Source organism: Mytilus edulis, chromosome 1, assembly GCF_963676685.1.
Source record: "Mytilus edulis chromosome 1, xbMytEdul2.2, whole genome shotgun sequence".
NCBI lineage: Eukaryota > Metazoa > Mollusca > Bivalvia > Mytilida > Mytilidae > Mytilus > Mytilus edulis.
In genome coordinates, this window is record NC_092344.1 from 49,383,198 (window position 1) to 49,407,449 (window position 24,252).

General features: G+C 31.5%; 3 protein-coding genes across 3 annotated transcripts; all 3 read left to right on the forward strand.

Annotated features, from left to right (window-relative positions):
- The first annotated feature begins 952 nt into the window (after positions 1-952).
- Positions 953-3,407, forward strand: LOC139519568 (uncharacterized). Its single transcript, XM_071311738.1, has 3 exons — positions 953-1,073; positions 1,517-1,576; positions 2,640-3,407. The coding sequence occupies exons 2-3, from the start codon at positions 1,522-1,524 to the stop codon at positions 3,290-3,292; spliced, it is 708 nt and encodes a 235-aa protein (XP_071167839.1). The 5' UTR covers positions 953-1,073; positions 1,517-1,521; the 3' UTR covers positions 3,293-3,407.
- Positions 3,408-9,786: 6,379 nt separating this feature from the next.
- LOC139484417 (uncharacterized) lies at positions 9,787-12,211 on the forward strand. Its single transcript, XM_071268152.1, has 3 exons — positions 9,787-9,910; positions 10,356-10,415; positions 11,444-12,211. Exons 2-3 carry the CDS (start codon positions 10,361-10,363, stop codon positions 12,094-12,096), a joined length of 708 nt encoding a protein of 235 aa, XP_071124253.1. The 5' UTR covers positions 9,787-9,910; positions 10,356-10,360; the 3' UTR covers positions 12,097-12,211.
- An 8,677-nt stretch (positions 12,212-20,888) lies between these two features.
- Positions 20,889-23,352, forward strand: LOC139484426 (uncharacterized). Its single transcript, XM_071268162.1, has 3 exons — positions 20,889-21,012; positions 21,459-21,518; positions 22,585-23,352. Exons 2-3 carry the CDS (start codon positions 21,464-21,466, stop codon positions 23,235-23,237), a joined length of 708 nt encoding a protein of 235 aa, XP_071124263.1. The 5' UTR covers positions 20,889-21,012; positions 21,459-21,463; the 3' UTR covers positions 23,238-23,352.
- Positions 23,353-24,252: the final 900 nt, after the last annotated feature.

The window sequence follows — 24,252 nt, forward strand, 5'->3', positions numbered from 1 at the left end:
ATGTTCAATTTTGTCAAATTACGTTCAGAAACATTGATAATTAGTAATTCACTTGCAAGTGAATGAGTCGACCTCTTTAAATCCGTATTCATGTGAACTTCAATTTAACCCCTAGCTAGAGATTGACAACGCATGCATTGTACGTCTACTGGTTATTTAAAGAAAAAGAATGTCAACAATGAAAGTGAAACTACGGTCAATCATTTGATTACTAGTTCGATGCACATGAAATCATTCTTATACGGTTAAAAACAATGAGAAATACATGTATCTATTTTTAATCTATAAAATAAAATCAAACAGACCTCTAAAAATCCAATTGCACGTGTTGGTTTAATCTATTCATATCTTTATTTATGTTTACATCGCTTATACGGTCATCTGAGGTCAAATCGATAGTTAATTAGATGGCGTCTGGACTAAAATACACACGAAACGAACCTATATATTATCTACCCCATGCTCTGTAAACTGTTTATTTTAGACTTTTGATAGTTTGGATAAATATTTTACATTGTTATAAATCAAATATGAGAATTTGTGTCAAATTTGTGACCATGAATTTGACGGCTAGTGCCCCTTTAAAGACCATAATATTTAAATGCATGTTTTTCCATGACAAACATCCTGACATATTCGCTATGGTTTAACATCATAACCATTGCAATATAGTTTTTTTTTCAATTTAAAAGACGTCTGTTAAATGAATATTTAAACAAAACAATATGCAGAAAAAATAAACAAACCGCATTCAAGCATTTTTTTTTAAATTTCAATAACATTTTCTGACCAAACCGATATAACTTAAAATATTCTTTCGTTGTGGTTATGCCATACGGGAGACTGCGGTTAAAGGTTTTAACAGATAAATTCAATGTAAGTATGACATTTAGAACTTGATAAATGAACATATTTACAAGTATTGCGAAACTTACGTCACACCTGCACTGAACCATTCATTTCCTCTATTACAGTTTATTTCCTCATATGGAGTGTATATAAGACAGAAATAAATTGAAAACTTATAAAAACATTTCTGTACACCGTTAAATAACGATACGCATATATTCAAGGTAAGATATATGTCTATAATGAATTTATTTTTCAAAATATAATAGATTATATTTTAATGTATGCAATTAATGTTTCATTTAAAGAACAACAACGTCTATCTTGTTAAAACAATAGATTCGCAGTATAAGATATATGAATAATGATGATGATTATGATTTGAGCATGAAATATTTCTAGCAACGTCAAATCATCTAAAATCGCGGATTCAAAAGATATAAGAATAGTCCTAATCAGTTAAAAACAATTCGAGGATTAACAGATAAATGTCTTTTTCTTAATACTATAATGTGGCAATAATACATTTTCCATGGTGAATCCTGCAGATAAGTGTTGAAGTCCTCGTTTAAAGCATCAGAGATATTGGTTTCAATTATTTTTTCATTTTTAGTAATATTTTCAAACCAATCAATTTTAATTGCATTTGTTTTAATATTCATTTTAGGTATAATGGAAGGGAAAGCTGTTATCATTTTCTTTGGCTTTATAGCATGTGCTTTTGCTGGTATGTATTTTATGACGTTATATATTTTTATTATTATTTAAATGAGAATTTATACAAAGGAATAAGTCATGAGCAAACATTTTTAAAACTTTACAGACCAAATTTTTGAAAACAAACTATCCAAAGATTCTTTAGAAAATGATTAAAATACATGAATGTTAAAATTAACATACAAACAATGATACATCGTTTCAACACTTGGCTTATACGTTTACCATTCCTCATAAGGAAACAAATCGCAGAAAACAAGGAAATTGAAATCATTTAAGGAAAAAAATTGTAAAAGGAAAATCAAAAATGACGGATACATAACATAAGAATACTTTCATATTACATTTAAAACGCAAACATGTTTTACGATTGGTATAAGTAAATTAGAACAGCGGTTTTTGACTTGGATATTGACTTGGATCTTGATATTATTCAAATGAAGATTTATACAAAGGAATAAGTCATGAGCAAACATTATTAAAACATTACAACCCAAATATTTGAAAATGAAACAATCAAAAGATTCTTTAAAGAAGTTTATTAAATACATGAATGTTAGAATTAACATACAAAAACTGATACATCGTTTCGACACTTTTTGAAATCATTTAAGAATAAAAATTGTAGCAGGCAAAGCGAAAATGACGAATACATAACATGAGAATACCTTATATATTGTATTTAAAGCACAAACATGTTTACAATTGGTGTAAGTAAATTAGAACAGCGGTTTTTGACTTGGAATTTTGTTAATAGAACATAGAGTAAAAACAAAAACACCTAATGTTTGGTCATTGTTAAGAAAATACAAAAAATACTCACTTCTAACGATAAAACCGTGAAAGTACTTATACTATATGTAATATTTATATAAGTTATACATTCTTTAAAAAACACTTTGGTTGTAAAACAAATATTGAAACCGAATAATACTATAATCTGTTCTACATCACTGTTTAGATTTATGTAGACAAAATGCGCGTCTGTCTCATCAAATTAAAAGTCTGGTACCTTTCATTTTTTGAATGAAAATTCATATTTCAACATTTCTAATTAATATTTATTATTACAGTATATTCACCCAAAGGCGGGAAAGCTTGTGAAATTGAATGCTCTAGTCATTCAGAATGTCTAGATGGATACAAATGCCAAACCGAAGGATGTGATCGTATGTGCAGACCTGGAAGAGTAATCTTATCAAATGCAGTTGTCGGATCAGACATTATTTCAGCTGGATGCGTTCAGAGATGTATGGATCGAGGTGGGCTAGGTTGCAGAAGTCTTTGTCAGCGTAGTGGAGATTTATCATCAGGAGGCCAAATCATTCGTAGGGGTTCCTTAGACAGTAGATTCAATGATGCCTTAGTAGATTCTATTCGGTCAGATAGTCTTGTTAGACATACCTCGTCAGTAGGTGATTCTATTCGATCAGGTAGTCTTGTTAGACATATCTCGCCAGTAGGTGATTCTATTCGCTCAGATAGTCTTCTTGGACGTATCTCATCAGTAGGTGATTCTATTCGATCAGGTAGTCTTGTTAGACATATCTCGCCAGTAGGTGATTCTATTCGGTCAGGTAGTCTTCTTGGACGTATCTCGCAAGTTGGTTCAATTTTACATAAAGGCTGTCAAAATACATGCATTTCACGAGGCTGCAACTTCAACGAGGAATGTGTCACACGAGATGGATGTTCTGTATGTGTTCGTGCCAAGACCTACGCATAAGATAAGACAACAGATGACATAATATATTGTGCAATATTTAAATGATAGTTATCCATGTATTGTGATATTTTATAATTTTGTTTTGATACACAAATAAAGTATTTATTATAACAGAGTTTATTTTAATTTTTTGTCTTTGATTCACAGCTGCCTCTCACGCATGTTCAACAACAAAATCGGCAACAAATCGTAACCTTAGAAAGCTTCTAACAGAAATATAAGACACATCAGTCTATAATTCTAATCATTATGACTGAAAAAGAATTTCGCATGTGCACCAGAATATATAGCAAAGAACAAATTGCAATATATTTCAATTAACAGAATTATTATTAATCATATTTCTGTAATAAAATATCCCTGCTATTGCTTAAAAGGTGTTTCTTGGAATGAGAATAAAAATAAGATACAAAAACAAATCTTAACTCTAAAGAAATTAAAAACGAAAAATCTCTTATCAAAACATCAAAATCAACAGCTCAAACAATTCAAACGAAAGAAAACAGCTGTCATTGTCCTGACTTAGTACAGGAGATTCCTTCTGAAGAAAATAATAGATTGGACTTGAGTTGTTATAGATAGCTAGAACTCTGACATGTTTGGCAGTCGCACAAAATTACGTTATATTGACATTATTGTGTGAACAAAACAAGCAGACATAAAAGATAACCTTTATGATTAGAAAAAGAAACAAATAGTTCAATATCTCAATAAACCAAAATGAAATTGCATATAGAATATACTTAAAGGCAAAAATTGAAAGATAGAAAAAATGACTATAGCACAATATCACAGTGTGCCGAGCCAAAAAACAGTCAAGGTACATGTCTTAGAAAGATAAGTAAACGAACACTATAAAACGTTGTTAAAAGTGAGACAAAAAATACTAAATGAACATTTAAACTAAAAATCGAAATTAATCTGAAAAAGACATTTATAAAATACAAAAAGGACAAACAGACAAACACAATAGAAAACCAAAGACTGTTCAGCACGAGCGTTACCAACAGTTGGGTAATCTCAGGTGCTCCGGAAAGGTAAGCAGATCTTGCTCCACATGTGACACTTGTAAAGTTTTGCATGTTACTAGAAACCCGGTGATTTGGCTAGCTCGATAAATCACATACCGAAAATAGTATCAGCAAAACGGCTACTATATTTTGTACATGGAATAAATGCAAAGTTTACATTTTGGAGTTAAGTGTGACGTCTATTTCACTGAACAAGATCACAATTTTATTCAGAGGCCATATGAACACCACTTCACTGTCGTCGCCTCAATACCATGGTTAATAAGGACATTGCTAAAATTAAAAAAAGTATATATATATTTATTCGTTATTCAGATTGAGGCAATTTCTTTTTAAAAACCCCGCTTATTAGTTGTTTACCATATCAATGTATTATAATCACTACGCCGACCTCTGTAGCATTTAAGGGTAGTCGATTACTTTAGTGTATTTATTATTATACAATGAGTTTATGATAAAACGTTAACTCTATATTTTTCTCAAAATATCATTTATGGAAGAAAAGTTGTCTTCCTCCATCTTGGATTTTAAAATACCAGAAAACAATCGATCTTGATCTTTAAGTGAATAAGGTAATTCATGTGTAGGAATTTTCATTGAAATAAAGAAAATGACATATTTTATCATTTTAATAATTGTATTTTACAAAAAAAACTTTTGTTCAATTATTTTTTTTCCAACTTTGCCACATAAGGAAGGCAATTCAAATGTAAGGGCTGATAATTCAGATACAGTTACTTCTACAATAGAATGTGTAAGGAATTTACCTATTTCATTATGTAGCAAGAAAACGAGTCCTGTGACCTATTTTTTATTTTTCTTACCTTAAAGCATAATTTTAGAGATATCTTCTCATATTCTATCTAAAAATTTTATGGTTTAGTTTTCGTTTTATTGCAGACAATTTGGTTTTCCATGCATGATCTATTCAATATTTGTCAAATTTGCACAACCTGTAGCGCGAAAACGAGCCCCGTGACCCATTCTTTTTATTTATGTTTTTAAAAAAGCATGATATAAACTACATTTTGGCAAAGTATTAAAACATTTTATGGATTATAATTTAGACACCCCCATCTACCTTAAACTAGAAACTGTAATTAAAATGTGACGTTTAAACTTAACATGATTTAACACTTAACCTTAATAATAGTGGAAATTATCCGATAAACCTCTTAAAAATACCAATATTGAAAGACCGAAAATGAGGATAAAAAATATTATAAAGAAAGATGATGTTTGTTAACAAACATTATCTGTAATCCATTTCTTGCTGTATCTGGTAAAATGTATAGAAATTGTTCGTTCTCAATGCTCTTAACCTTTGTACTTTATTTGGCTTATCTATTTTTTTTTATTCGAGCGTCACTGATGAGTCTTTTGTAGACGAAACGCATTGGGCGCAAATACAAAATTTCTATCCTGGTATCTATGATGAGATAATTTGCATTATTCTCGTATTGTTTTTGATGTGTTTTGTCATTTGACTTTTGCCATGTTTAGGGACTTTCCGAATTGATCTTCCTCTGAGTTCAGTATTTTTGTGATTACTTTTTTGTATAACAGTGTAAGAAAGTATGAATTAATTTGATTTGCTTATCCAACCTCATAAAACGATATTACGGCATTTTCATTTGCTTTTCGTTAGGTCCAAGATACCTTTAAAATGTTAAGAATATGTATTTTTGTTAATGGCAACTGCATGAACAGATATATGTGATTTCTTCAAAAATATACAAAACACTCACACCTTTTACCTGACAATCTTCTTTCTATCAATGTTTGTTACATTCTGAAGCGTACAAAAAGTCTTTAAATGTCTGATGTTAAAGTTTTAAAACACGAAAAGGACATATTATGTCATACTAGATGCAAATAAATAGATCAACAATTCGCGAAATTTTAAATTTGATCAAATGATAGTGTCGACCATTGCGAAATAGGTTAAACAACTTGAAATAAATGGATATCGCTTTGTCTCACTCTCATCAAGTATTCTAATGGTAATACTAAACTCGCCGAAGGCTTGTTAATTGTCCTTTTGAAATTCGATAACTCAAATTGATGCCAAGCAATTATCCATTCTCACTGGTTATGAAACCTATAATTAGCGCATTCTTTAAATAACAGGTATGGTTTTAATTTTAAAGATGCTCTTATTTCCTCTCAAAATTTGTATCTATTCCTTTAGGGGTTAATTCAGTAAAAAATCTCCCATTGACAATAATGGTAATCTATGTATTGAATTAAATTCATACCTGATTAACCTTTAGAAATTGGAAACTTTCATATAACATTCATGAAAGTACAAATGTAGCCCTATCTTTTGCACTAATAAAAACATAGGGTCATGCGGCATTTTTTGGGCATTCACATGGCCTTGTTTACAAACAATGTAGATTCGCACTGAATTCCTATACTGACCCCCATTACTTTTCAACCCTGTAGGAAAAAAAATTAGTACATTCGGCATTTATTTTTTATTTTTTTCAACTCTAGTTTTGATCCATCTGCCAAAAAATATTTATTACAAACATTATCAACCAATCAGAAGAGCATATGACTTCAGTGTTATACAGAAAGCGCTCCCCTAAATGGACGGTCCCTGATGACGTATATTTATTTACTGAATTTACCCCTTTAAAGTACTAAACATAAAAAAGAACATGAAGTGTGTTTGCCAATAAGACAACTCTCCACAACAAACCAAATGACGCAGACTTTAACGACTATAGGTCACCGTACGGTCTTCAACAATGAGCAAATCGCATACTACATAGTCAGTTATAAATCGCCCTGAAATAACAAATTAATGTAAAAAAAATTCAAACGAGCAAAAACTAACGGCCTAAAATTTTTTTTAAATGGGAACGAAAAAGAAATATTTAACTCATCAACAAAAGGAGAGGGACGAAAGAAACCAAAGGGACAGTCAAACTCATCAATCTAAAACAAAAAGACAACGCCATGGCTAAAAATGAAAAACACAAACAAAAAACAGCACACATGACACAACATAGAAAACTAAAGAATAAACAACACGAACCCCCCAAAAAACTAGGGGTGATCTCAGGTGCTTCGCAAGGGTAAGCAGATCCTGCTCCACATGTGGCACCCGTCGTGTTGCTTATGTGATAACAAATCCGGTAAATAGCCTTAATTCGGTAGGTCACATTCATGAAAGGGAAGGGGATTGTAGTTGCGACGTAAGGAACGTATCCGATATCATTTGTGAAACGGTTATTCCATAACGGTCAACCAACTCGTGATGGCGTCCGTAAAATTTACGAAGGGATGATTTCAACTTCACCATTTGGAACTCTTGGTTTAATAGTTTCCTTGTGAGCAGCAACCCTCTATCACGAAAGTCACGATAGGAAATGCAAGCACGGGAATATCGTATCAGTTGGGAGATATATACCCCGTATGCAGGTGCTGCTGGAATGTTGCTACTTAGAAATGGAAAGTTCACAATTGGATAGCTGAAATCATCTCTTTTGTCGTAAAGTTTTGTTTTCAACCGACCCTCTTTGTCAATTTCTAGATGTAAGTCAATGTATTGTCTTATATACAAGATATTGTCTTATATGTGTAAAACTTGACAAAAAACATAGAAATTATCTCCGACTTCGTTTAATTAAATCAAATTCAGAATAGAATGATTTTTACCCACACCAATGGTTCATCTATTTAAAAAAAATCAAATTCAGAGAAGAATGATTTTTACGCAAACTTATGGTCAACAACTGACAATCACTGAATTGAATTACAAGCTCATGATTTGGGACAGGCATATACATACATATGTGGCGGGGTTAAACATGATAGCGGGATTCAAACCCTCCCCAAACCTGGAACAGTGGTGTAACAGTACAACATAAGAACAAACTATAAAAAAGGTCATCAGATGGATACAAATAGAAATATTGTAAAATTCAAATTCAGAGAAGAATGATTTTTACGCAAACTTATGATCAACAACTGACAATCACTGAATTGAATTACAAGCTCATGATTTGGGACAGGCATATACATACATGCATTGATATATTGATATATAAACGGTTATTTTTTACAATATCACGTGATTACATAACTTTGAAATCATGTTGGATTTCGCAAAATTTCAGACATTTTTTATATCTAAAAATTACATTTATAACTTTTGTTTTACTTCATTAATACATACTTGATCCTGTCAAGTTTTGTGAATTTTTAGGATAGTGTCATAAAATGTGTAAAACTTGAAAAAAAACACAGAAATTATCTCCGACTTCGTTTAATTAGATCAAATTCAGAATAGAATGATTTTTACCCACACCAATGGTTCATCTATTTTAAAAAAATCAAATTCAGAGAAGAATGATTTTTACGCAATCTTATGGTTCATCTATCTTTAAAGGGGAACTAGCTACGAGATATATCAAAAATCTCAAGTTTGGTTTTTTTTCTGTTTAATCAATAAAAAAAGTGAAATAGTGAAATAACAATTCGCTTTTTGCAGCCAAAAATGTTCAATTTTGTCAAATTACGTTAAGAAACATTGATAATTAGTAACTCACTTGCAAGTGAATGAGTCGACCTCTTTAAATCCGTATTCATGTGAACTTCAATTTAACCCCTAGCTAGAGATTGACAACGCATGCATTGTACGTCTACTGGCTATTTAAAGAAAAAAGAATGTCAACAATGAAAGTGAAACTACGGTCAATCATTTGATTACTAATTCGATGCACATGAAATCATTCTTATACGGTTAAAAACAATGAGAAATACATGTATCTATTTTTAATCTATAAAATAAAATCAAACAGACCTAAAAAAAAAACTCCAATTGCACGTGTTGGTTTAATCTATTCATATCTTTATTTATGTTTACATCGCTTATACGGTCATCTGAGGTCAAATCGATAGTTAATAAGATGGCGTCTGGACTAAAATACACACGAAACGAACCTATATATTATCTACCCCATGCTCTGTAAACTGTTTATTTTAGACTTTTGATAGTTTGGATAAATATTTTACATTGTTATAAATCAAATATGAGAATTTGTGTCAAATTAGTGACCATGAATTTGACGGCTAGTGCCCCTTTAAAGACCATAATATTTAAATGCATGTTTTTCCATGACAAACATCCTGACATATTCGCTATGGTTTAACATCATAACCATTGCAATATAGTTTTTTTTCAAGTTAATAGACGTCTCTTAAATGAATATTTAAACAAACAAATATGCAGAAAAAATAAACAAACCGCATTCAAGCATTTTTTGTTTTAGTTTAAACAACATGTTCTGACCAAACCGATATAACTTAAAATATTTTTTGGTTGTGGTTAGGCCATACGGGAGACTGCGTTTAAAGGTTTTAACAGATAAATTCAATGTAAGTATCACATTTAGACTTGATTAATGAACATATTTACAAGTATTGCGAAACTTACGTCACACCTGCACTGAACCATTCAGTTCCTCTATTACAGTTTATTTCCTCATATGGAGTGTATATAAGACAGAAATAAATTGAAAACTTATCAAAACATTTCTGTACACCGTTAAATAACGATACGCATATATTCAAGGTAAGTTATATGTCTATAATGAATTTATTTTTCAAAATATAATAGATTATATTTTAATGTATGCAATTAATGTTTAATTTAAAGAACAACAACGTCTATGTTGTTAAAACAATAGATTCGTAGTATAAGATATATGAATAATGAGGATGATTATGATTTGAGCATGAACTATTTCTAGCAACGTCAAATCATCTAAAACCACGGATTCAAAAGATATAAGAATAGTCCTAATCAGTTAAAAACAATTCGAGGATTAACAGATAAATATCTTTTTCTTAATACTATAATGTATGGCAATAATACATTTTCCATGGTGAATCCTGCAGACAAGTGTTGCAGTCCTCGTTTAAAGCATCAGATATATTGGTTTCAATTATTTTTTCATTTTTAGTAATATTTTCAAACCAATCAATTTTAGTTGCATTTGTTTTAATATTCATTTTAGGTATAATGGAAGGGAAAGCTGTTATCATTTTCTTTGGCTTTATAGCATGTGCTTTTGCTGGTATGTATTTTATGACGTTATATATTTTTATTATTATTTAAATGAGAATTTAGACAAAGGAATAAGTCATGAGCAAACATTTTTAAAACTTTACAGACCAAATTTTTGAAAACAAACTATCCAAAGATTCTTTAAAAAATGATTAAAATACATGAATGTTTCAACACTTGGCTTATACGTTTACCATTCCTCATAAGGAAACAAATCGCAGAAAACAAGGAAATTTGAAATCATTTAAGGATAAAAATTGTAAAAGGAAAATCAAAAATGACGGATACATACCATAAGAATACCTATCATATTATATTTAAAACGCAAACATGTTTTACGATTGGTGTAAGTAAATTAGAACAGCGGTTTTTGACTTAGATATTGACTTGATATTATTCAAATTAAAATTTATACAAAGGAATAAGTCATGAGCAAACATTATTAAAACATTACAACCCAAATATTTGAAAATGAAACAATCAAAAGATTCTTTAAAGAAGTTTATTAAATACATGAATGTTAGAATTAACATACAAAAACTGATACATCGTTTCGACACTTTTTGAAATCATTTAAGAATAAAAATTGTAGCAGGCAAAGCGAAAATGACGAATACATAACATGAGAATACCTTATATATTGTATTTAAAGCACAAACATGTTTACAATTGGTGTAAGTAAATTAGAACAGCGGTTTTTGACTTGGAAATATAGTTAATAGAACATAGAGTAAAAACAAAAACACCTAATGTTTGTCATTGTTAAGAAAATACAAAAAATACTCACTTCTAACGATAAAACCGTGAAAGTATTTATACTATATGTAATATTTATATAAGTAATACATTCTTTAAAAAACACTTTGGTTGTAAAACAAATATTGAAACCGAATAATACTATAATCTGTTCTACATCACTGTTTAGATTCATGTAGACAAAATGCGCGTCTGTCTTATCAAATTAAAAGCCTGGTACCTTTCATTTTTTCGAATGAAAATTCATATTTCAACATTTCTAATCAATATTTATTATTACAGTATATTCACCCAAAGGCGGGAAAGCTTGTGAAATTGAATGCTCTAGTCATTCAGAATGTCTAGATGGATACAAATGCCAAACCGAAGGATGTGATCGTATGTGCAGACCTGGAAGAGTAATCTTATCAAATGCAGTTGTCGGATCAGACATTATTTCAGCTGGATGCGTTCAGAGATGTATGGACCGAGGTGGGCTAGGTTGCAGAAGTCTTTGTCAGCGTAGTGGAAATTTATTATCAGGAGGCCAAATTATTCGTAGTGGTTCCTTAGACAGTAGATTCAATGATGCCTTAGTAGATTCTATTCGGTCAGATAGTCTTGTTAGACATACCTCGTCAGTAGGTGATTCTATTCGATCAGGTAGTCTTGTTAGACATATCTCGCCAGTAGGTGATTCTATTCGCTCAGATAGTCTTCTTGGACGTATCTCATCAGTAGGTGATTCTATTCGATCAGGTGGTCTTGTTAGACATATCTCGCCAGTAGGTGATTCTAATCGGTCAGGTAGTCTTCTTGGACGTATCTCGCAAGTTGGTTCAATTTTAAATAAAGGCTGTCAAAATACATGCATTTCACGAGGCTGCAACTTCAACGAGGAATGTGTCACACGAGATGGATGTTCTGTATGTGTTCGTGCCAAGACCTACGCATAAGATAAGACAACAGATGACATAATATATTGTGCAATATTTAAATGATAGTTATCCATGTATTGTGATATTTTATAATTTTGTTTTGATACACAAATAAAGTATTTATTATAACAGAGTTTATTTTAATTTTTTGTCTTTGATTCACAGCTGCCTCTCACGCATGTTCAACAACAAAATCGGCAACAAATCGTAACCTTAGAAAGCTTCTAACAGCAATATAAGACACATCAGTAAAGCCTTCTATAATTCTAATCATTATGACTGAAAAAGAATTTCGCATGTGCACCAGAATATATAGCAAAGAACAAATTGCAATATATTTCAATTAACAGAATTATTAATAATCATATTTCTGTAATAAAATATCACTGCTATTGCTTAAAAGGTGTTTCTTGGAATGAGAGTAAAAATAAAATACAAAAACAAATCATAACTCTAAGGAAATTAAAAAAGAAAAGTCTCTTATCAAAACATCAAAATCAACAGCTCAAACAATTCAAACGAAAGAAAACAGCTGTCATTGTCCTGACTTAGTACAGGAGATTCCTTCTGAAGAAAATAAGAGATTGGACTTGAGTTGTTATAGATAGCTAGAACTCTGACATGTTTGGCAGTCGCACAAAATTACGTTATATTGACAATATTGTGTGAACAAAACAAGCAGACATAAAAGATAACCTTTATTATATCAGAATAATTGATCACTTTAGGGTAAAAACATGAAACTTGACATAGTGAAAGATTAAGGGGTATAGACAAAATTCAGATATGGAGCCACGAAAAAAAAATCCAATATGGCCGCCAAATTCAAGATGGCCGACATAAGTATAACATCATTCATTTGATGAAGACTTCCAATTTAATGAGTTCAGACGATGTCACAAACTTAATGAAATACAAATAAGATATGTCAGTTAATTTTTTTGTAAACCTTATAATAAAGAAATCATCAAAATGGCGTCCAAATTCAAAATGGCGCGTCAAAATGTCTAAGTTTGACAATATTCGTATGTGTACACCATCATTGTGTGATAGAAAGTTACCAAATCCGTGAAACTGATCATGTGATATAAATAAAGGCCTACAGTGTATCAACAATACATAGGTGCATAAATAATATTTCCATATTGGCGGCAATATTCAAAATGGCGTCGTTTATCATGTCAAAATTTTACGTTTCTTTTTAAATATGGTATAAAAATGATTAAAAAATAATGAATCATTTTTTTCAATACAAGCACGTATATATACAAACATATTATTATGTAATGTAACAAGTGACATTAGCTATGAAATAAAAATGGTCGATTCAACTCAAAATGGCGTCTTTGACGAGTTTTTTTCCCACAGTTACAGGTAATAACCTTAGAAAATTTAACAATTTTCCTGAAATGAAAAAAAATCAACATATGCAGTATTTCATTCTACAAAGAGAATTTATTTTTTAGAAATGAGGTAAGAAATTAAAAAAAGTCCCAAGTAGCTATTTGACATAAACATAGATTAAAATTATAATGACAATATGATCAAAATGCAGGAAAATCAAAATAAAGCACAGTGACTCAATCAGTTTCTCTTCCACAGTCCGTTGGGCAGTTGCGTAATGCTGTGCATTTTAATGCTGCTTTCAAGCATTTACATGCTCCTCGACATCCTTTCTCAGGGGATGAGATCTTGGCATGACATTGAAGCGTCAGCAAGCACAGACAAGAATGGCACCCAAGTACCATCAAGTTTTTGCCAACCAAATAAATCTGGTGGTGGCATACTTGGATTTGCACCTAAACAATTGCCCAAATAACACTACCTTGGTAAGCTGTACGTTTCGTATGTTGAAGAAGTTCATCACGTGTTGGAGGGAAATTGTCGATTGTTCTTGTCTTCTGTGTGAATAACTATTTGCTTAACTCACTCATCGTATAATTTGTACTAGACCGATCATACAAAAGCACAACATACCGTTCTATTACTTTTAACACTTTTAAAATTTGCACTTCATTTAGATTCTCAATAACCTGCAGAAATGCTTCTGAAAACTCCTCATATACGGACCATGTGTCCCAATCTGATTTCTTACCTTTCCCAGAAAAAGCTGAGACTGCGTCACAACCGGTAAAGGCATGGCACAGTGGAAAGACTTTCGATTCAATGGTCCTAGGGCAAGGAACAATCCATGAACTGATATATCGGAAGTTCTTCCTAGTGCCAAAACCTATCTATAGCTATTCAATCTGCAGTCCGTTTGGAATGAGTCTTGGAAGGATAATATTTGTTCATGATGAGGTTTATTAGATTCGTTAGTGTATACAAAGCATTCAGTGACATTTTCAAATTCATTTACCAAACTAGCCATTTCAGGCCCAGCACCCATCCATCTATGAAGCGCTCCTGGATTTTCCGTCAATCTAACAGCACCACCATCTGCTTTAACATGCGCATTATTTTGTTCGTCGGCTTGATTAAAAGCCATACAGGAAAATTTCTTCTCGGTCTTGGTGGCAAAGAGGGTTGCCGCTGAGGATTGCTCTGTGGGTTTCTGAATTCTTTTTTGGCAACTGAAGCATATCACGCAGACGAATTGGCAGCCATCGTGAATAGTTAGTGTGATCCAAGGCAAAGAACCAAGGAATGATCTTTGAGAGAGCTTCGATATATAATAAAAAGTTAGTCTCACGTATAGACCTTATAAATATTAATAATGTCAATTCCAAACACCACTCTTCAAATTCTAAGATAACCTCATCATACCTCAAAACATCTTTGTACTGGCAGTACGCGTTTGACAATAGACGGTAAAGTGTGCATGCTGTAACTTGGTGTGTTCTACGTGTTGTTGTAACAGAAGAAGCCTCTAGGAATGAATCAGCAGTACCTGGTGATGTAACCTGTGCATTTACTAAAACACTTGTCCATTCACTATCTTCAAGTCAACTACCAAATGCTTTGAACGCAGCAATTTCTATGTGTAGGCCGCCGAACATCATTACAAAGTGATCCTCGCCATACATTTGAGGCCAGTTCCATTATATTTGTTTTGCTATTGTGAAAAGGGGTTGGTCAAAAGCAACAACGGAAGTTTGGCCAGGATTTCGCTTTCTTACAGCGTTACGAATAATGTTCAATGAGTGCCGTATCAAAGCAACAGATTTTGCTTGCTCATGAAACAGAGGTAGAAAGGAAGACACTGCTGGTAATTTATTCGCATCTGGCAGTACTACAGCATGATTGGCGGACCATGAAATATATTTACCCACTTTAGCCATAACACTTGAATTTTCTGCAACATGTTTCAGCCATTTGAGTTTCCCTTTTAATGCAGCTTGGAATGAGGGCATATCAATTGAAAGTTCTCCTTTAACTAATGGGATATCTGGTTCGTTGAATCTTAGTACAGCTGGTGGAAGATTTGAATGACTCTCTGGTAATGGTAAAAGAGAAACTCTCTTTGACTGGCATTTCAACATAGGTTCAGATAGGAGAAATGGTTGAACAACGCCTTGAACATCTTCTGAAATATGTTGAAATAAAGATATACATGTACCATCGAATGAATCTTATGACGATATACTGCTTGGATTGTGATCAATGTTGTCTACAGCAGATGAAGTAAATACATTTTGTAGTAGATTGGTAGGGCAAACTATACCGTCTTTTACATAACGATCATGAGACATGGAAGTAGAAATTTCTAACTCTCGGTGATAGGAGACAAATAGTCCAAGTTTGAAGAAAGTATCTACTACATGTAGATCACGTTTCTAGTTTTACAGAGGATCATGATTCCCAAATAAGCACAAACTGTAGGTTCATGATCTTTTATGTGACGGTTTGATAGTTTCTTTGTACATCTATACATCAGAAGCGCTGTGCTATCGTTAATGTCGACTGAGAATATAACCGATCACTGAATGTTGGGTCCAAACTTAATCATACTGACAAAAGAAAGCAATGACTGGGATACAGAATTTTCCTGACATCACTTTGGGAAGGTTCCTTTAAATTCCTAATTTGATGCGAACATATCTGTACGAAACAAACGTAGCTGCTTTTGATATGTTGAAAAATTGATTATCAAAGTCTTCTAAGCAGACTCTCGTCAATGCAGGACCAGTGTCATATTTGAAAGCAAGAATGTTTATTGTTTCTGATAATAAGACTTTTGACGGCCATTTTGAATTTGTCAGCCATTATGGAATTATTTTTTATTGTTCCATATTCATAAAATATTAATTAGCATCATAACAAGCAATCTGCAAAGTGTTGTGCTTTTATTTTCAAATGATCAATTATATCATTTTTTTGGACTCTGCATCATGACTGTTGGCGGCCATTTTGAATTTGTCGGCCATTATGGAATTATTTTTGATTGTTCCATATCCATAAAAGATTAATAAGCAATATAACTAGCATAGCAACATGCAAAGTGTTGTGCTTTTATTTTCAAATGATAAATTAAGCCATATTTTTGGACTCTGCCTCATGACTGTTGGCCACCATTTTGAAACTGGCGGCCATTATGGAATTATTTTTGATTGTTCCATATTCAGAAAAGATTAATTATCATCATAACTAGCAATATGCAAATGTTTGTGTCTTTATTTTCAAATGATAAATTATACTATATTTTTAGACTCTGCTTCATGACTGCTGGCGGCCATTTTGAAATTGGCGGCCATTGTGGAATTTTTTTTTTGATGGCTCCATAACCAAAAATATTTATAAGCAATATAACTAGCATAGCAACATGCAAAGTGTTGTGCTTTTATTTTCAAATGATAAATTAAGCCATATTTTTGGACTCTGCCTCATGACTGTTGGCCACCATTTTGAAACTGGCGGCCATTATGGAATTATTTTTGATTGTTCCATATTCAGAAAAGATTAATTATCATCATAACTAGCAATATGCAAATGTTTGTGTCTTTATTTTCAAATGATAAATTATACTATATTTTTAGACTCTGCTTCATGACTGCTGGCGGCCATTTTGAAATTGGCGGCCATTGTGGAATTTTTTTTTTTAAGGCTCCATAACCAAAAATATTTATAAGCATCATAACTAACACTGTGCAAAGTTTCATGCTTTTACCACAAAGTGATCAATTGTCCCAAAATATTGGACTTAGCTGCTGGACTAGGCAAAAATTGAAAGATAGAAAAAATGACTATAGCACAATATCACAGTGTGCCGAGCCAAAAAGATATAAACGACAATTGACTAAACAGTCAAGGTACATGTCTTAGAAAGATAAATAAACGAACACTATAAAACGTTGTTAAAAGTGAGACAAAAAATATTAAATGAACATTCAAACTAAAAATCGAAATGAATCTGAAAAAGACATTTATAAAATACAAAAAGGACAAACAGACAAACACAATAGAAAACCAAAGACTGTGCAGCACGAGCGTTACCAACAGTTGGGTAATCTCAGGTGCTCCGGAAAGGTAAGCAGATCTTGCTCCACATGTGACACTTGTAAAGTTTCGCATGTTACTAGAAACCCGGTGATTTGGCTAGCTCGATAAATCACATACCGAAAATAGTATCAGCAAAACGGCTACTATATTTTGTACATGGAATAAATGCAAAGTTTACATTTTGGAGTTAAGTGTGACGTCTATTTCACTGAACAAGATCACAATTTTATTCAGAGGCCATATGAGCACCACTTCACTGTCGTCGCCTCAATACCATGGTTAATAAGGACATTGCTAAAATTAAAAAAAAGTATATATATATTTATTCGTTATTCAGATTGAGGCAATTTCTTTTTAAAAAACCACTTATTAGTTGTTTACCATATCAATGTATTATAATCACTACGCTGAGCTCTGTAGCATTTAAGGGTAGTCGATTACTTTAGTGTATTTATTATTATACAATGAGTTTATGATAGAACGTTAACACTATATTTTTCTCAAAATATCATTTATTGAAGAAAGGTTGTCTTCGTCCATCTTAGATTTTAAAATACCAGAAAACAATCGATCTCGATCTTTAAGTGAATAAGGTAATTTATATGTAGGAATTTTCTTTGAAATAAAGAAAATGACACATTTTATCATTTTAATAATTGTATTTTACAAAAAAAAACTTTTGTTCAATTATTTTTTTCCAACTTTGCCACATAAGGAAGGCAACTCAAATGTAAGGGCTGATAATTCAGACAAAGTTACTTCTACAATAGAATGTGTTAGGAATTTACCTATTTCATTATGTAGCAAGAAAACGAGTTCTGTGACCTATTTTTTCTTTTTTTTTACCTGAAAGCATAATGTTAGAGATATCTTCTCATATTCTATTCAAAAATTGTATGGTGTAGTTTTCGTTTTATGGCAGAAAATTTGGTTTTCCATGCATGATCTATTCAAAATTTGTGAAATTTGCACAACCTGTAGCACGAAAACAAGCCACGTGACCCATTCTTTTTATTTATGTTTTTAAAAAAGCATGATATAAACTACATTTTGGCAAAGTATTAAAACATTTTATGGATTATAATTTAGACACCCCCCATCTACCTTAAACTAGAAACCGTAATTAAAATGTAACGTTTAAACTTAACATGATTTAACACTTAACCTTAATAATAGTGGAAATTATGCGATAAACCTCTTAAAAATACCAACACTGAAAGACCGAAAATGAGGATAAAAAATATTATAAAGAAAGATGATGTTTGTTAACAAACATTATCTGTAATCCATTTCTTGCTGTATTTGGTAAAATGTATAGAAATTGTTCGTTCTCAATGCTCGTAAGCTTTGTACTCTAAAAAAAATTATTCGAACGTCACTGATGAGTCTTTTGTAGACGAAATGCGCATTGGGCGGAAATACAAAATTTCTATCCTGGTATCTATGATGAGATAGTTTGCATTAATCTCGTATTGTTTTTGATGTGTTTTGCCATTGACTTTTGCCATGTTTAGGGACTTTCCGAATAGATCTTCCTCTGAGATCAGTATTTTTGTGATTTTACTTTTTTGTATAACAGTGTAAGAAAGTATGAATTAATTTGATTTGCTTATCCAACCTCATAAGACGATATTACGGCATTTTCATTTGCTTTTCGTTAGGTCCAAGATACATTTTAAAATGTTAAGAAGATGTAGTTTTGTTAATGGCAACTGCATGAACAGGTATATGTGATTTTCTCAAAAATATACAAAACACTCACACTTTTTACCTGACAATCTTCTTTCTATCAATGTTTGTTACATTCTGAAGCGTACAAAAAGCCTTTAAATGTCTGATGTTAAAGTTTTACACAGGAAAAGGACATATTATGTCATACTAGAATCTGCAAATAAATAGATCAACAATTCGCGAAATTTTAAATTTAATCAAATGATAGTGTTGACCATTGAGAAATAGGTTAAACAACTTGAAATAAATGGATATCGCTTTGTCTCACTCTCATCAAGTATTTTAATGGTAATAATAAACTCGCCGAAGGCTTGTTAATTGTCCTTTTGAAATTCGATAAATAACTCAAATTGACGCCAAGCGATTATCCATTCTCACTGGTTATGAAAGCTATAATTACAGCATTCTTTAAATAACAGCTATGGTTTTGATTTTAAAGATGCTCTTATTTCCCTCTCAAAATTTGTATCTATTCCTTTAAAGTACTTAACATAAAAAAGAACATGTGGTGTGTTTGCCAATTGAGACAACTCTCCACAAGAAACCAAATGACGCAGACTTTAACGACTATAGGTCACCGTACGGTCTTCAACAATGAGCAAAGCGCTTACTACATAGTCAGTTATAAATCGCCCTGAAATGACAAATTAATGTAAAACAATTCAAACGAGGAAACTTACGGCCTAATGTTTGTAAAAGATAGGAATGAAAAACAAATATTTAACTCATCAACAACTGACAATCACTGAATTGAATTACAAGCTCATGATTTGGGACAGGCATATACATACAGATGTGACGGGGTTACACATGTTAGCGGGACCCAAACCCTCCCCAAACCTGGAACAGTCCCTCCCCAAACCTGGAACATTGGTGTAACAGTACAACATAAAAACAAACTATAAAAAGGTCATCAGATGGATACAAATAGAAATATTATTAAATAAAACGGATATTTTTTACCATATCATATGGGATTTTGTAAAATTTCAGACATGTTTATATCTAAAAGTTACATTCATAACTTTTGTTTTACTTCATTAATACATACTGATTAAAAACTGAAACTGTTTTGAGGGTTTTGAATGCTATCTGCTCTTAGTCGACGTCTGCAATCCCCAGTAAAAGTATGCGTTATCTGCTCTTTGGTTGGGTTGTTGTCTCCTTGAAAATTTCCCAATGTCCATCCTCGATTTTACTTATTAGCTAAGAGGAATGCTTTGAATGACAAATTGAAGTTACGAAGTTTAAGTTGAATATACCAGTGATTTTCAGATAAATAAGGTTCTTCGGTTTCTATAAATTGTATTTAAAAGTTATTTAATCTAATTAAACCCCATCAAATATAGATTAACCTTTGCAATATATTTTTTTTCAATTTAAAAGACCTCTCTTAAATGAATATTTAACAATATAAAAAATGCAGAAAAAATAAACAAACGGCACTTCAACATTTTTTTAATTTCAACAACATTTTCTGACCAAACCGATATGTCTTAAAATATTTTTTGGTTGTGGTTAGGCCATACGGGAGACTGAGGTTAAATTTTTAACAGATAAATTCAATGTAAGTGTGACATTTAGAACTTGATTAATGAACATATTTACAAGTATTGCGAAACTTACGTCACACCTGCACTGAACCATTCATTTCCTCTATTACAGTTTATTTCCTCATATGGAGTGTATATAAGACAGAAATAAATTGAAAACTTATCACAACATTTCTGTACACCGTTAAATAACGATACGCATATATTCAAGGTAAGTTATATGTCTATAATGAATTTATTTTTCAAAATATAATAGATTATATTTTAATGTATGCAATTAATGTTTAATTTAAAGAACAACAACGTCTATCTTGTTAAAACAATAGATTCGCAGTATAAGATATATGAATAATGATGATGATTATGATTTGAGCATGAAATATTTCTAGCAACGTCAAATCATCTAAAATCACGGATTCAAAAGATATAAGAATAGTCCTAATCAGTTAAAAACAATTCGAGGATTAACAGATAAATGTCTTTTTCTTCATACTATAATGTGTGGCAATAATACATTTTCCATGGTGAATCCTGCAGATAAGTGTTGAAGTCCTCATTTAAAGCATCAGATATATTGGTTTCAATTATTTTTTTCATTTTTAGTAATATTTTCAAACCAATCAATTTTAGTTGCATTTGTTTTAATATTCATTTTAGGTATAATGGAAGGGAAAGCTGTTATCATTTTCTTTGGCTTTATAGCATGTGCTTTTGCTGGTATGTATTTTATGACGTTATATATTTTCATTATTATTTAAATGAGAATTTATACAAAGGAATAAGTCATGAGCAAACATTTTTAAAACTTTACAGACCAAATTTTTGAAAACAAACTATCCAAAGATTCTTTAAAAAATGATTAAAATACATGAATGTTCAAATTAACATACAAACAATGATACATCGTTTCAACACTTGGCTTATACGTTTACCATTCCTCATAAGGAAACAAATCGCAGAAAACAAGGAAATTTGAAATCATTTAAGGAAAAAAATTGTAAAAGGAAAATCAAAAATGACGGATACATAACATAAGAATACCTATCATATTATATTTAAAACGCAAACATGTTTTACAATTGGTATAAGTAAATTAGAACAGCGGTTTTTGACTTGGATATTGACTTGGATCTTGATATTATTCAAATGAAGATTTATACAAAGGAATAAGTCATGAGCAAACATTATTAAAACATTACAACCCAAATATGTGAAAATGAAACAATCAAAAGATTCTTTAAAGAAGTTTATTAATACATGAATGTTAGAATTAACATACAAAAACTGATACATCGTTTCGACACTTTTTGAAATCATTTAAGAATAAAAATTGTAGCAGGCAAAGCAAAAATGACGAATACATAACATGAGAATACCTTATATATTGTATTTAAAGCACAAACATGTTTACAAATGGTGTAAGTAAATTAGAACAGCGGTTTTTGACTTGGAAATATAGTTAATAGAACATAGAGTAAAAACAAAAACACCTAATGTTTGGTCATTGTTAAGAAAATACAAAAAATACTCACTTCTAACGATAAAACCGTGAAAGTACTTATACTATATGTAATATTTATATAAGTAATACATTCTTTGAAAAACACTTTTGTTGTAAAACAAATATTGAAACCGAATAATACTATAATCTGTTCTTCATCACTGTTTAGATTTATGTAGACAAAATGCGCGTCTGTCTTATCAAATAAAAAGCCTGGTACCTTTCATTTTTTCGAATGAAAATTCATATTTCAACATTTCTAATCAATATTTATTATTACAGTATATTCACCCAAAGGCGGGAAAGCTTGTGAAATTGAATGCTCTAGTCATTCAGAATGTCTAGATGGATACAAATGCCAAACCGAAGGATGTGATCGTATGTGCAGACCTGGAAGAGTAATCTTATCAAATGCAGTTGTCGGATCAGACATTATTTCAGCTGGATGCGTTCAGAGATGTATAAACCGAGGTGGGCTAGGTTGCAGAAGTCTTTGTCAGCGTAGTGGAGATTTATTATCAGGAGGCCAAATCATTCGTAGTGGTTCCTTAGACAGTAGATTCAATGATGCCTTAGTAGATTCTATTCGGTCAGATAGTCTTGTTAGACATACCTCGTCAGTAGGTGATTCTGTTCGATCAGGTAGTCTTGTTAGACATATCTCGCCAGTAGGTGATTCTATTCGCTCAGATAGTCTCTTTGGACGTATCTCACCATTAGGTGATTCTATTCGGTCAGGTAGTCTTGTTAGACATATCTCGCCAGTAGGTGATTCTATTCGGTCAGGTAGTCTTCTTGGACGTATCTCGCAAGTTGGTTCAATTTTACATAAAGGCTGTCAAAATACATGCATTGCACGAGGCTGCAACTTCAACGAGGAATGTGTCACACGAGATGGATGTTCTGTATGTGTTCGTGCCAAGACCTACGCATAAGATAAGACAACAGATGACATAATATATTGTGCAATATTTAAATGATAGTTATCCATGTATTGTGATATTTTATAATTTTGTTTTGATACACAAATAAAGTATTTATTATAACAGAGTTTATTTTAATTTTTTGTCTTTGATTCACAGCTGCCTCTCACGCATGTTCAACAACAAAATTGGCAACAAATCGTAACCTTAGAAAGCTTCTAACAGAAATATAAGACACATCAGTAAAGCCTTCTATAATTCTAATCATTATGACTGAAAAAGAATTTCGCATGTGCACCAGAATATATAGCAAAGAACAAATTGCAATATATTTCAATTATCAGAATTATTGTTAATCATATTTCTGTAATAAAATATCAGTGCTATTGCTTAAATGGTGTTTCTTGGAATGAGAGTAAAAATAAAATACAATTTTCACTGAAATAAAGAAAATGACATATTTTATCATTTTAATAATTGTATTTTACAAAAAAAACTTTTGTTCAATTATTTTTTTTCCAACTTTGCCACATAAGGAAGGCAACTCAAATGTAAGGGCTGCGATAATTCAGATAAAGTTACTTCTACAATAGAATGTGTTAAGAATTTACCTATTTCTTTATGTAGCAAGAAAACGAGTCCTGTGACCTATTTTTTCTTTTTCTTACCTGACATCATAATGTTAGAGATATCTTCTCATATTCTATCTAAAAATTTTATGGTGTAGTTTTCGTTTTATGGCAGAAAATTTGGTTTTCCATGCATGATCTATTCAAAATTTGTCAAATTTGCACAACCTGTAGCACGAAAACAAGCCCCGTGACCCATTCGTTTTATTTATGTTTTTAAAAAAGCATGATATAAACTACATTTTGGCAAAGTATTAAAACATTTTATGGATTATAATTTAGACACCCCCATCTACCTTAAACTAGAAACTGTAATTAAAATGTAACGTTTAAACTTAACATGATTTAACACTTAACCTTAATAATAGTGGAAATTATTCGATAAACCTCTTAAAAAT